Source organism: Chanodichthys erythropterus, chromosome 22 (assembly GCF_024489055.1).
Source record: "Chanodichthys erythropterus isolate Z2021 chromosome 22, ASM2448905v1, whole genome shotgun sequence".
NCBI lineage: Eukaryota > Metazoa > Chordata > Actinopteri > Cypriniformes > Xenocyprididae > Chanodichthys > Chanodichthys erythropterus.
The window spans coordinates 33,024,353-33,039,781 of record NC_090242.1 but is presented as its reverse complement, the minus strand read 5'-3'; the positions used below and the strand labels follow the sequence as shown (position 1 = coordinate 33,039,781).

The following is a 15,429-nucleotide window of genomic DNA, read 5'->3' as shown; positions in this document are numbered from 1 at the left end:
TTTGTGTGAACGCAGTATTCTGGGCACGAATGCTGAATTGAGACACTTTCGTGTTTACTTGTGCTTTAATATTTAAGTTGGCAAGGTTAAAAAACACGTAAATCTTCAACTTCTGTGATGATGCAGCACTGGCCCGATCGGGCAAGTGACAGTTCTGTCAACTGTCCTGAGCCATTGGCCAGTCCTAATTGTCGAGCCCTGAATTAATTTAACTAAAACAAACAAACAAAGAAACCTGTTCTAGTTTACCTTGAGTGTTTTTGAAGCAGGTAACAGCCTGGCGGTAGGGGTTCGGACATTCCGGTCCATCTGTCAGATTAGCCAGAACCAGCAGTAAGAGCAGACTCTGATTGGACAGTGGGAGAGGGTTCTGCTCTTGCTCCGCCCCTGGTCTGCTGCCGACTCCTCCTAACGTGAACACGCTCCACAACCCACCTGAATAACACAGAAACCTTTACATAATGCTCTCTTAATTAATGGTGACCCCAAGCATAAAGACATTTACGGGTCTTTTAACATTATCACTGACATTAATTCCTACACTATTTGAAACACAAATATGAATGACACTTCAAATCGTGAGGCTTTCTGCTGTTCATTTTTTGAGTGATTTTCATGATTTATACCTGACAGACGATAAAAATAGCCAGGAAAATCCTACAGACTAAAACTTAATGATCTTATTTAATAATCTTAAAATTTACGCATGATAAAATGTATCAATGTTATTTTAGTATTATTTAAATACCATTTTAAATTAGCTTTTATTTTTATATTTTATATACATTTTTATATAATTTTCAGTTTTAATTGTAACATTTAAGTTTTAGTAATTTTGCTTTATGCATTTATCAATTTTGTTTTTTATTATTTCTATTCATAATTTATTTTACGTTTTAGTAATTTTAAATATATATATGTATTTTTCAAGCTTAGGTTTTTTTTATCTGATATTTATATTTTATTTTAGCTTTATTTCAATTAATTAATTAATACATTTAAAAATAAATGGAAAATTTACATGAAAAAGTAAACTACAACTGTCTTTGCTGCAAAAAAACTTTAAGAGGATGGAAGAAAATGCTAAAATAAGCAGAATATGACGCGCTTAAAACATGGCTTGCAATGGTGACGCACTTAAAAGTTGCTTCAGGCCAGAAACAGAATTGAAGCAAAAGATCATTTATAGAATCTCCAGGAAGTGCAGTAGAGAAACGGACATGCTAATGGCTCAAAAAAGACAGGCTCTTCTGCCTCAAGAGCTTCAGATGTATTTTAGAGAGTCCACAGCACTCTTTACAGCATCACAGTCACTCTTTTGTTCTGTTTGACTCTGTCTATTTGAAAATAAGTATGTCTTACAGGAATACGCAGAGAACTCACACAAGCTCATGTTTTTATGTTTGAAGATTCTAAACAAAATCTGGTAGGGTGGAACTTTTTTGTAGGGATGCACTGAAAATTTTGGTTGATACCGATAACCGATAATTCTTTATATAACCGATAATATTATAAACCGATATATTGACCGATAAATTAAAATCTAAATTTTTTAAATAATTTTTGAAAGCCTGATTATAAAAACAAAAGTTTCACCATTAAAAGTCATGTCCCAAGCACATAATTATGATGTTCTCATTATAATATTATGTAGTTTATATGACAGACTTGCGCTGCACATGTTTCACCTAACTGTATTTGACTTTTTGAAGTGATTTTTTAAATTATATTTCAAGCAATTCAACACCATCATGGTGAACAGTGCACATCTGAAGTGTCTCAGCTGAAGGAAATAATCCATTATCGGCTTTAAAATATCGGCCAATAACGATATGGTGGCCGATATATCATGCATCCCTATTTTTTTTATCCATTGGGAATTCTATTATATCAGGAAAAATGTCCGTTACATTCATATGAGGGAAAGGGTTAAAAAATAAGAATTACTTGATGATATCAGCCAATAAATGTTTCTTTAGAATGACAATTTGTGCAAAGAATCATGCATCACAAGACCAGGATCACATAATAAGAATGTCGATTTGGACGTCATGTTGACTTAAACACAGTGAAAACATTTTCTGTCCAACAATGCGCAAACAGTTGGTTGTCAATGAATAGTAATTCATTTTAAACAGACTAATCATTCAGGCATTGCATCGTGTAGGTCGGAAAAGAGCGAGAGAGAATTGAAATGGAAATAAGATGCCTGTCTCCATGTCTAATCACTTGTGGCTGGACATCGCGGCCCCGCGAACAGACTGAAGCAGTCTAATCTAGAGCCAGGATGTTAACAAACATCCACCACAAATAAAAACATCAACACTGGCAGGAAAAAGACACAGAGCAATGAAATCTGCCCTCCACCCTCCTAAACGCCTGATACTATTAAGACACTGAAACATTAAAGGTCATTGGACTGATATGATTGGCTGAATTGGTTCCTTATGACATCATCATGTTCCAAAGGCACTGAGATCATGCTAGAACTTCGATGAGGTCACAAGAGATGACATGGCGACCCCATTTGACCAATGAGAGCGAGCGCAGACGCCAGATGAGTCTGTAATCTACTCATCAGAGCCAATCGGAAGCCTGTAATCACTCTCAGATACACTTTTATGATGGGAAAAATGATGGATGAAGAAAACAACCCTTTGATTAGCACACATTAAACACACTCATATGTCTCTTAGTTCACAGCATAACACTCAGATATAATATTGCAAAGGAGAGAAAGACATTCAGACTCTTAAAGGGGTCATGTTGTACACCTTTTGTACCATTTTTCCTCTGATGAAGTCTACTTATAAATGTTAGTCATAATTAGTCATACTAAACGATGGAAAAAACAGATGCATTATCCATTCTAAGATATCAAAACAACAAAATCAAATAAATACAAATATACATAAATAAAATATCTAGAGTATGACACATTTATAGGGCCCTACAATTTCTGCGATGCAGAAAACAGACGGAATTGTGGAATTCTGTCATAAAAACAGAATTTACTCTACAACGTGGAATGTCACGGAATATGTCACATTTTTGATGAATAAATAAAAAGTAGGTCAGTACACTTAATTCAAATCGCAATATAGACTAGTGTCTGTGAATATTAAACCTCAAAAAGACTATTTAAATATGAATCCTGCATGTTCTGCGTGGCTCTGTGTGAATGAATAGCGCAGACGCGTGGTTTCATTTCGGTTTGGTTTAAATTGAAGAAATTGAAACAGAAATATGTTACTGTTGTACAGTAGAATTCAGCTACGTCTCAATGTAATAATAATAATATTAATAATATTATTAATAATAAATTATTATTATTAAAGCTCTGTTGTGCAGCACTTTGTTTGACAAAAAATGTTTGTTTAATTTAAAGTTAAATTGTTTTATGCCTTCATTTGATTACCAGAAAAATTTTAAATATACAGAATTTCTGAAAAAACAAAAACTAAATATTTAATAGAAATTAGTTTTAAAAAAATAATACATTTTGTTGTTTTAATAAATTCAATTAATTAGACATGCTTTTGATTATTAAAATTTAATTAATTAAATTTTTAATTAAAATGGAATCCTGAAAAAACAGAATTTGGTAAAAAAATTTAACGAGATTTGAGAAAAATGCATTTAATATGGCCCGAAATGTAATTTCTGTTAAACTTTAAATAAATTGTTGTTAAAATTGTATAAGTTTCATGATTTCAATTAATTACACATGCTTTTTGATTACTAAAATTTAATTTAACCATTAAAATGGAGTCAAAAAAAAAAAAAAAAAAACGGAATCCAGAAAAATTAAAATGAAAAAAAAAAAAAAAAAAAAAAAAAATTAACGGAATTAGGAAAAAATTAAAACAGAATTTGGGAAAAAGTAAAGGAGATTTCATAGGGCCTGACATTTATGCAGTTCCATTTCAATAAATGCTGTGGATGGACTGAAAAGCTTTGAGTTTTGAATGTTAGAGTATGTCCACATAGTACATTGAACTCTTTAAAGCCCTACAAAGGAGAGTAAATACAAAGCAAAGAAAGAACAAGCAGCAAAAGTACCACACTATAAAAGCATTCAGTGTCTGTTGTGTGCAGAAGTGTGTGCGATGTGTCTTAACTCTCTTATGTTTCTTCACTGAAGATGCTCTGGGGGTTTGTGTGTGTGTGTGTGTGTGTTTGTGAGGGGAACATACAGTGATCACACACACACACACACACAGGCAGTGTGTGTCCTGGGGTTGTTATTGTGGGCTGTGTTAACAGCACTGCAGATAAATGAAGACATCATGGCTGCCATCCAGCAGAGCTGAGAATGAACACACACACACACACACAGGGGTTTTCCATGCCGCTAATGCTGTCGGTACATAAACAGGCGGCTGAGGGTGACAAATGTTGCTGCTAACTTCCACACACATATAAATGTCTATGTCCTCCTTTCATAGTGCTCTTCCTGTAAAAGTCCCTGTGGATCTCTCTCTGAGAATTTCATTTCAAAACTCACATGGCTAACAACAGCGTCTGATATATTACTCATTATAAAGTCTGAGGGAAACACCAGATCCAGAATAAAAGTCTGATTCAGACAGCAAAGATTATGGAAGTGTCTCGTCTTTAAGAGACGCACAATTTAATTCCTTGTGTCCATAATGGAAGTAAAAATGCCATTAAAAACGTACATAGAGCAAATTCTTCAGCGATAACAACATGAGGGTTATTAAAGGCACAATATGTGATTTTTCGCCACTAGAGGTCGCCTATTCAAAACAAAGGCGTAGCTTGATGATGCTGAGATTGAGCACAGAATCATGGGAGGTGTCGTCTTCACCTCCCAGCCGGATGAAAATAATTTGATGGGATTCGAGCAGAAATCATGTTCATGGATGAGATTATTAACGTTACTGTAGTATGAAGCAGAGCAGGGAGCGATTGCTAATGAGAGATGAGCGCGACACCTGAGAGCAGAGGAACTTTTATTATGCCGCAGTTGCCGCTTCCGCTTCTTCCAGTCAAGCATATGTGGGTAAAGCAGCTCTGTTTATCATATAAGATACATTTGAGTGTGTTGAAAATGATGTTATAACGTTACTCTGTGCGTTAACTCGGGGGCTGCTATGAAACACTTGTTGCGCAATGCAGTAAGATAGATCGATATTAAAATATCATATGAATAAATGCTGGATAGCTTGTGTTGGCATGCAATTAATTGCTAAATGGCATGCAATTAATTTTAAAACATATTATATGACAAAAAATGCTGTATAAATGTTACTAAAAATAAAGCTGCATCTGATTATACTGTTCGCCACTTGACAAAATAGAGTTTTTCTCTGAGGATCAAGAAATCAAGAAAACTAGATCTAAGACTAAATGTGTTGAGCTATATAACAATGATTCGTGTTCTGTCTATAAATGTATCCAAACAGTTGTTCCCTTGTCTAATAAAACATATAATATATTAAAGCATCTTTGGTGCTTCCATGGTTTCTACAAAATAAAAGGCACTGACACAGTCCGTGTCCTGGTTAAAATTGCTTATTTCTCTGGACTTAAACATTCTTGGAAATATCTGGGATAATGTAAGTGCACGTGGTTTTTGGATATTTCAATCCAAAAATCTTACATATTGTGCCTTTAAGTGATGGTTTATGCTTTTGAAGAGTTTCTTAAAATATTTTGATAAATTCTTGGTGAATTCACAAAATTCAACAATTTTTATGCCTATAGAATCAATTGAACTGAGCATCTAAGGAACTTTGGATTGGAAATTTTACAGAAAACTGACATTTCCCTAGAAAAGCAGTTGTTGACATAAAGGCCAGCCTGTAGACAAGTGGAGAGGAAGAAGAGTTTATTAATGCAATGCCATCTGGCAGACAGAACATCATGTGTGCGTGTGTGTCAGAAGAAATACATCCGCAGCACTGTCATGATCTCTCTAGGGAGAGTATATGTGGCACACAATGTATACATCAACATTGTCAGGATTCTCTGAAAGTCATCTGCAATATCCTAACATTGGCCCCCTAGGAAAAAAGACACAGGTGCGCGTCACGTCTGACTAGACTAATAAACCACTTCCTGTTTGCCCACCATTACTTCCTGTCACTGTGGTTTCAGCAGGAAATGTGCATGGTGTTTGCCTGTGTACATCTCACCATTATGATGCTGTAATAGCATCGCTATAAGGTTGCTAAGGTGTTCTGAGTGGATTCAAGGGAGTTTTTCAAAGATTACTCCAAGTCAATGTAACTTAAAATTCATTAATCAAGGGTTAATGGGTAATATTAACCCAGAAAGCACGCTTTTCCTCCCTCATTCCCCACTCTAGGGTTCCCTGTTCATAATTTTTCCTCTCTCTCGCTGTAGTTTGAGCTGGCGAAGGGGGAGACGACACTAATCCTGAACGCAGACACAGCGACGGCCTTGAGACTTACGCAGCACATACACACAATAGCAGGATTTTGTTAAAGCCAGACACAAGTTCGATAACACCTCAGTGCTGCATTCATTTAATCGTTACGCACGGATGGCTAAAGGAACTGTTATTGTTGCAAATAGAGGTGCGCTAAGATCAAGAGTTCACACAGATTAAACATATAAAACAAAAACATCAGAACACTTCAAATATACCACGGTATCACACTACGCTACCAAAGCTGGAATCAATTAGGAATCTCATAAAAGCTGTCAATGACATGCCTTACATTTCACCCCAAAATCATATTAAACTATTAATATTTATTACTATATAAATGTGATTTAGTCATTTATATTTATAAACTAAATATATTAAATATAATTAGTTATATTTTGCATGAAGAGAGAAGTTCCTTTTTTTAATATTGTGATATTAATAAAGTGCAAATGCACATCTCTATAATGAAAATAAAATAAATTTGTGCTGTTAAATCGATTAATTGCATCTAACATAAAAGTTTGTGCACACACATATTATATATATATATATATATATATATATATATATATATATATACATACATACATACATACATACATACATACATACATATACATATATACACACACATACACACACACACACACACACACTTTTGTTAGATGTAATTACTCACGATTAATCGATTTGACAGCACTAAAATAAACATTTATATTTAAAAATACATATAAAACAGCATCATTTATACAGCATAGTAGGATTTGTTGCCTTTTAATAATTAAATAAATTTAAAAATAATAAATATGAATAATAAAAAATGCATTATACATGAGAATCTGAGAATTGAGAAAAGGTCTGGTAAACTGACATACTGAGAATTGGTGGTCATGAAAATAATGTCACAATGCAAACAAACAATATGCTCTTAATGGTCCTTAAAGACTTTATTTTCTTATGAAAACAATAATTTTGTACCCCCTTTTCTGTTGATCTTGGTGTGAAATGGGACCTGAACATGTTTTTGTGAGATACACCGTATTTGGAGAAGAGAGAACTGAATGATTACAGACGATCATAACACACATTCAGTAGCCCTGCCCTAGGAAACACACACACACAGACTCAGAGATCTCCTATCGTAGCTCAGGGAAACATCAACACGCTATCTTCACACAGATCACCACCCTGATTTATGAAGCACAAGTGTTTCCCAGAGAGCAATGCTTTAAGTACATCATTCATCTCTTTTTTGGATGGATAATCGCACATATCAGTTATGGAAGCTTGTTTCTGCTTTGGAACCAAAAAAAAAGGTAATTGTGACTTTTAAATCTCACAATTGAGAGATAAAAACTTTGACTCTTCAATTACGACTTCTCGCAATTCTGAGTTTATAATTCTTACTTTTTTCTCCGAATTGTGAGATATAAACTGGGAATTGCAAGAAAAAAGTCAGAGTAGTGAGATATAAATGCACAATTAACCCTTAAATGCATACCTCAGGTCTTTAGTGACCCGAGACGTCATTCACTACCCTCCTCCTTGTTCATTTTTTAGAGTTAGACATCAACCTTCTTGGTATTCCTCAATCAATTCATTATAAAGAATATAACAAGAAAAAAAAAAATCATAAAATTATAAAAGAATGCCTATTTTTTTATTTATTTTTTGTAAAAATTGTATACGGTCACAAATGACCCGAGGTGTATATGAGTGTATGTATATATTTTTTTTCTGCACAACAATAATTGAATCTTAGATGACGGAATAAGTGTAATTCACCTTTATTCCACAAGGTGGCAATGCGAATGGGGTCATATTTGTGACCTCAAACATAAAACTAGCCCATTATTTGCTGAATTTAATGGGAAATAAGCTCTGATGAGGTCAGTGAGGATGGCATAAAACATCTGTTCAAACTGAGCGCTTTCAAGCTCCAAAAGTTTATAAAATATGATTTATTTTATTCTTCTGAAATTGCTACTCTAATATCAGAGGAGTTTTATATTATTGTGACAGGTAGAGATCCTTCCGTGTTAGATATGGATCCGGGTCGATAAAGACCCGAATATGTAAGAATGATTGGCGAAACAGTCATGCATTTAAGGGTTAAAAAAAAAGGTAATTTTATCTCACAATTTGAACTTTTTCACAGAATTGCTTTATATTGATTGACTATATCTCGCAATTGCAAGTTTATATCTCAATTCTGAGGAAAAGTCTGAATTACAATTACAGAATAAAAAAAAAAAATTTTAAATCTTTTTTTCTGTAGTTGATGCTTGTTATATTCTTGCAACTCTGACTTTTTCACAATTTTGAGTTTATAACTCGCAATTCTGACTCAAATCTTTTTTTCAGAATTGAGATATAAACTTGCAACTGAAGTCGCAATTAATCTGAATGGATTCTAGGGGGTTGCTATGTGGTTTCTGTGTTAAGTGGTTTCTAGGGAGTTGCTATGTGAATGCTTTATATTCCTACACCTACACTACACTTATTCCGTCATCTAAGATTCAATTATTGTTGTGCAGAAAAAATATACTTACACTCATACACACCTCGGGTCGTTAGTGACCCTATACAATTTTTACAAAAAATAAATACAAAAATAGGCATTCTTTTATAATTTTATGATTTTTTTTTTCTTGTTATATTCGGAAGGAGTTTCTATGCAATTGCAGGTAAAATTCAGAATTGTGAGAAGTCGCAATTAACTCTTTTTTTAAATTCTGTGGCAGAAACAAGCTTCCATAATTTGGTGTGACATTACTCTTACTAGTTTCAATATAGTGTCCAACATTATGAATCTGCTCTGTTTTATCTATTAAACATTTGAACTGATTAAATGATGTCAAGCACAATATTTTTTCCTGTGTTGACAAATTTCCTATTAAAACAGGAAATTTTAGCTAACAGACACAGACCACAAGCCAAAAAACTCCACAGACAGGTTCATTTCCACCCAAGTATAATAAAGCTCGACTGAATGCTTAACCTTTACCTATGGCAACAACAACAAAAAAATTGAGTAATATATATGTTCTGATTAAATATATATAGACAAAATATAAATGTCTAGGTCATCCATCAAATTCCTGTTTCTAGGGCAGCTTTAGACGTTTCTCAGGCAACAGCATAATGTTCATTACTGCGAGCGAATTAACCATCAGGCGGTTGAAGACATAGAGCTGTTGAAAGTACCGTAAACGTTTAAGTCAAAGCTAGCATTAATATGATCCAGAGGCTTTCCAGCACGTGTAATTCCAGATTGACGAATTTTGGCCATCTAATCCTGCCTGAATCTTTCCAACCCGCAGCAGCGGAAACAGGATCAGGCCCAGAATTCCTACTGTGGGTGACAGGACTGACACACAGAGCTTGTGTCTCCATTTAGCTGGCCTGATTTACCCGTCAGACAATGAAGACACACTGTCTGGATTCCACACACATTCGCACGTCATCTTGGCACTGACTCACAGCTGTTAACAAGCTCATTTTGTATCTTTTGGCCACTGAGTGTCAGTCGATGATACATGTAGTTCTAGACATTAATCGCACTTCTGACTAACAGTGTCTGTCATAGTGAAAGAGAAACAACAAAAAGACAGAAAAGAGCACTTTCAGATTGGAATTTATTTTTTTCAAATTCACTAGACTTCAGGTTAGTTTTCATTTCATTCAGCAGTTTCAGTTTGCTTTTTATTTCATAAACGTCATAAAATTTTAAGTGAAAACAAACAAAAAAATACAAAATATTTTATATATTTTAAATTGGATTTAATATTTTTATATCAAATTTTAATAATATGTATACACACACATATACATATATACATATATATATATATATATACACACATTCATGTATTATACACATTCATAAACTTATGTATGTATGATGTATGTATATTATATATAGATATATGAAATAAAAGTTTGTTTGCATAATATGCGTACTATGTATAATTATGTATATTTAAATACACACACATGCATGTGTATATATAAGACATTTCGCATGTATATACTGCATATATATTAATATAATATATTAATATAAATGTTTTATATATAAATATAACAATTTTTTCTCATTTACACATGCATGTATTTAAAATATACATAATTATACACAGTACACATATATTATGTAAACAAACTTATTTTAGATGTGATTAATCATAAATAAACATAACACAAAAGGATAAATATTATAATACCTTATAAAATCTTTTTTGTTTCAATGCTAGTTTTCACCATCTGCACATCTTAATCAGCACATCATGTCCAATAATATTAAATATTATAAAACTAAAATGAAAAATGAAAAATAATAATTATAAAAACATTTTACTACACTGAAATGAAATAAAAACTATAACTAAACTGAAACTAAAAAAAGAAAACCACAGCATGAAAACATAAAACATGAAACATTTTACAAACTGAAAATGAAACCAAAAAAAGATTACTAAAATAAAAATTCAAAGCAAAAATAACTGGATAGCTCAGTCAATACATAACTATTCATTTTATATTTTATTATTCCACAGTTAATTAAGCTTTTTAACCACTGCTTTTGGTTTCATTTCATTTCAGTTTATCCGATTATTTAGATTATTTTCATTCATCAGTAGTTTAGTATTAAACTTATTCATGCAACACGATCAAAACAAAATGCTTTGTACATTGTTTGTATATATAGTGCTTATGTTTCACGAATGAGTCCCAAAAAAGTATAAATTAAAGTGTGTGTGTTTATAGGTTAGTGTGTCACAGCGCTGTCTGATGCTCAGAGTGAGACAAACGTGAATGTGTGTCTGCGTACGTTTTGGTGACAGTCAGTCTGTGTGTGTGTGTGTGTGTGTGTGTGTGTGTGTGTGTGTGTGTGTGTGTGTGTGTGTGTGTGTGTGTGTGTGTGTGTGTGTGTGTGTGTGTGTGTGTGTGTGTGTGTGTGTGTGTGTGTGTGTGTGTGTGTGTGCGTGTGTGTGTGTGTGTGTGTGGATGTGTGTAACTCAATATTAAGTAAATGATCAAGACAAGAGTCCAGTTCACACAATGAAAAGTGTGTGTGTGTCCTGCCGTTGACACGTCAGATCGAGCCAGACACCAGACAGACAGACGCAACTGTCAATAACACACACAGAACCTGTGCTCTGGATTTAGTTTTTGACAGGCTTGTCAAACAAGAGCCTGTTCAAACAAATAGAACAACTTTATCAGAGACAGAGTCAGACAAAGCTGAACAGAGGAGCGTGAGAATCAGGTGTATGTGGGGACTTTTCACATGCAAATTCAAGAGAAAAAAGACTGAAGGGTTTATTTACAACCAAAACAAATATTATTATCTGAAAGAGTAATCAGACCCTGCTCAACCTCGATGGACCCGGGCATTCATCTTACAACATTGGCATCATTTACGCAAATGATGCTGCTGAGCCATAACAAACAAACACACGTCAACATGTTTTCATCCACCTATTTTAATGCGAATTTCGGGATATTGCATAAAAAACACTGGATGGAAACCCCAAGATGCACATAAATTTAAAATTGTGCATAAAAAACATATGCGCACAATTGAAGCAGATAATTTGTTTATCCGATAAGATGATGTGCATAAACTACGATGGAAACCGAATAAATCCCTCGACACGCAACAAAAAAACCTCACGTGACTTTGCCTCAACAGAGGATGTGATTGGACTAAACAGTGGACCAAATCGCATCTCAGCATCTCAAACGTTGGTTTGGTCGAGTCAAAGCCTGTCATCAAAATGATATCACGATTGCGTTCCCAAACACCAGCATGCGAACGCAAGATAACATGACAGCATTTATTGTGTTTCATCTGCCGCTCTGAGGTGCAACTTCCATTTTTATTACAGATATTTTGTGCCAATTTCCCAGGAAATTTTGATTTTTGTTCTCTTGATTACATGAGATGGAAACAGTGCTTCCTTCAGAAAGTTTTTTGTGATATTTCAATTCTGAGCATAAGTTAAATGCGCAACCTTGGGTGGAAACATTGCTACTGTCACCCTGAGTCAACGTGTGAAGTTGAATGTTTATATACACTATTGAAGGAATAATTTAATGAATCAGCTGATTGACTGAATGATTTGTTCACAAATCTGGTAAACAGCTTAAGATGCAGTTTGAGGGATGGCAAACAGGACCAGTATGTGTGGGTGATCAGGACAGTGTGTGTTTGTACTCACTGGCGACTCCTGATGCGAGTCCGTACAGCAGCCCTCCTCCGTCTGACTGGGTCTGCAACACGTGCGTGGCAGGCGGACATTTCTCCTGTCTGATGAAGTTATACAGCAGCGTCTTCACCAGACGACTCGTCAGAGACAGACTACAGAGAGAGACAAAGGGAGAGAGATTTAGCAAACCTACCATACTTGTTATTGTTAACTAAAACGATACAATTACAAATGTTTAAAGCTGAAATAAAATATAAATATTAAATGAAAACGTATAATTTAAATATAAATTAGAAAAGCTGCCTTGGCAACTAAAGTTAAGTTGAAGTTTAAAAAAGTTTTGTTTTTTGAAAATTAACTTTCACTAAAAGATATTTTTTTTTAAATAAAGCTAAATAGAAATGTTAAAAAAAATACAAATGACAAAAGCACATTAAATTACTAAAACTAAAATTAAAATGAAAACTGAAAAAATAAAAATAAATACTATAAAAGTAACAAATAAAATAAATAGCTAAAATAACTTGTGCAACAAGTTAAAATTCAGTGCAAAAACGTTATCGGTATTGGTGTATTGATCCTGCGGAAAATTAGTATTGGTGCCATTCAGTTAGAATACATATCGAAATATCTGTATTTTTGACAATGGATGGACAGACAGATGGACGGACAGAAGGATGGACGGAAGCACAGATGGATGATGGATAGTTGGACAGAAGGATGGTTGGACAGAAGGACGGACGGATGGATGGACGGTTGGACAGAAGGACGGATGGATGGTTGGACAGAAGGATGGTTGGACAGAAGGACTGCTGGATGGACGGTTGGACAGAAGGACGGATGGACAGTTGGACAGAAGGATGGTTGGACAGAAGGACGGACGGATGGATGGACGGTTGGACAGAAGGACGGATGGATGGTTGGACAGAAGGATGGTTGGACAGAAGGACTGCTGGATGGACGGTTGGACAGAAGGACGGATGGACAGTTGGACAGAAGGACAGCTGGATGGATGGTTGGACAGATAAATGGATGGATGGACAGAAGGTTGGATGGACAGATGGATGGACGGACGGACAGAAGGACAGCTGGATGGATGGTTGGACAGATAAATGGATGGATAGACAGACGGATAGAAGGACAGATGGATGGATGGTTGGACAGAAGGACAGCTGCATGGATGGTTGGACAGAAGGACAAATGGATGGACAGTTGGACAAATGGATGGACAGTTGGACAGAAGGACAGATGGATGGGTGGTTGGACAGATGGATAGGTAGATGGACAGAAGGATGGATGGACGGACGGACGGTTGGACAGAAGGACAGCTGGATGGACGGTTGAACAGATAAATGGATGGACAGGCGGACAGAAGGATGGATAGGCGGACAGAAGGACGGATGGATGGTTGGACAGATGGGCAGATAGATGGACAGAAGGATGGATGGACGGACGGTTGGACAGAAGGACAGCTGGATGGACAGTTGGACAGATAAATGGATGGACAGACGGACAGATGGATGGTTGGACAGAAGGACAGCTGGATGGACGGTTGGACAGATAAATGGATGGACAGAGGGACAGAAGGACGGATGGATGGTTGGACAGAAGGATGGATGATGGATGGTTGGACAGAAGGATAGATGATGGATGGATGGTTGGACAGAAGGACAGCTGGATGGACGGTTGGACAGAAGGACGGATGGATGGACAGAAGGACGAATGAATGGATGGACGGATGGTTGGACAGAAGGACAGATGGATGGATGGACAGAAGGATGGTAGGACAGAAGGATGGATGGATGGATGGTTGGACGGACAGAAGGACAGTTGGACAGCTGGATGGATGGTTGGACAGAGGGATGGATGGATGGACGGTTGGACAGAAGGACGGACGGATGGATGGATGGATGGATGGATGGTTGGACAGATGGATGGATGATTGGACAGGAGGACAGCTGGATGGATGGACAGAAGAACGGATGGATGGACAGAAGGACGAATGAATGGATGGAGGGATGGTTGGACAGAAGGACAGATGGATGGTAGGACAGAAGGATGGATGGATGGATGGATGGATGGATGGATGGATGGACAGAAGGACAGTTGGACAGCTGGATGGATGGACGGTTGGACAGAAGGACGGACGGATGGATGGATGGTAGGACAGATGGATGGATGGATGGTAGGACAGATGGATGGATGGATGGTAGGACAGATGGATGGATGGATGGATGGATGGACAGACAGAAGGACAGTTGGACAGCTGGATGGATGGTTGGACAGAGGGATGGATGGACGGTTGGACAGAAGGATGGACGGATGGATGGACAGATGGATGGACGGACAGAAGGACGAATGGACAGTTGGACAGCTGGATGGATGGTTGGACAGAATGACGGCTGGATGGATGGTTGGACAGAAGGACGGCTGGATGGATGGTGGGACAGATGGATGGATGGACAGAAGGACAGATGGATGGATGGATGAGAACATTTTAAGCAGCACTTTTGACGTTTTAAAACAGCTGACCGTGGTTGTTTTTTATTCGATCACAGGAACATAGAAAACCCATTTGAAAAGAAAATTATAGGGCATTTTAGGAAATTACTATCATTTTTGGTACATAAGCATTGTGATCTCTGGGAACAAAGAATGTCAAGACAAAACATGAGAATTAAAGAAACACGGAAATGGTTTCTGGAAACTGGTGGTATTTTCAATGCTCATTTGCATTGTGAAGTGAGAATATGTAGCTTGTGTAGCTGGACGTCTTTGCTTTCATGCACTTGC

The 15,429-nt window shown here is 36.1% G+C and overlaps 1 protein-coding gene across 2 annotated transcripts in view; it reads right to left on the bottom strand.

Moving 5' to 3' along the window:
• Nucleotides 1-15,429, bottom strand: part of dym (dymeclin) — an 86,692-nt gene that overhangs the window by 54,575 nt on the left and 16,688 nt on the right. For both annotated transcript variants that reach the window (XR_010893648.1, XM_067376616.1), the window contains exons 8-9: nucleotides 12,649-12,788; nucleotides 250-435 (exon numbers count right to left, since the gene is read on the bottom strand). Coding sequence is in view for 1 of the 2 variants with exons in the window: in XM_067376616.1 (XP_067232717.1) it covers nucleotides 250-435; nucleotides 12,649-12,788 (326 nt within the window). In the remaining variant the exon portion in view is untranslated. The remainder of the gene's footprint in view (nucleotides 1-249; nucleotides 436-12,648; nucleotides 12,789-15,429) is intronic.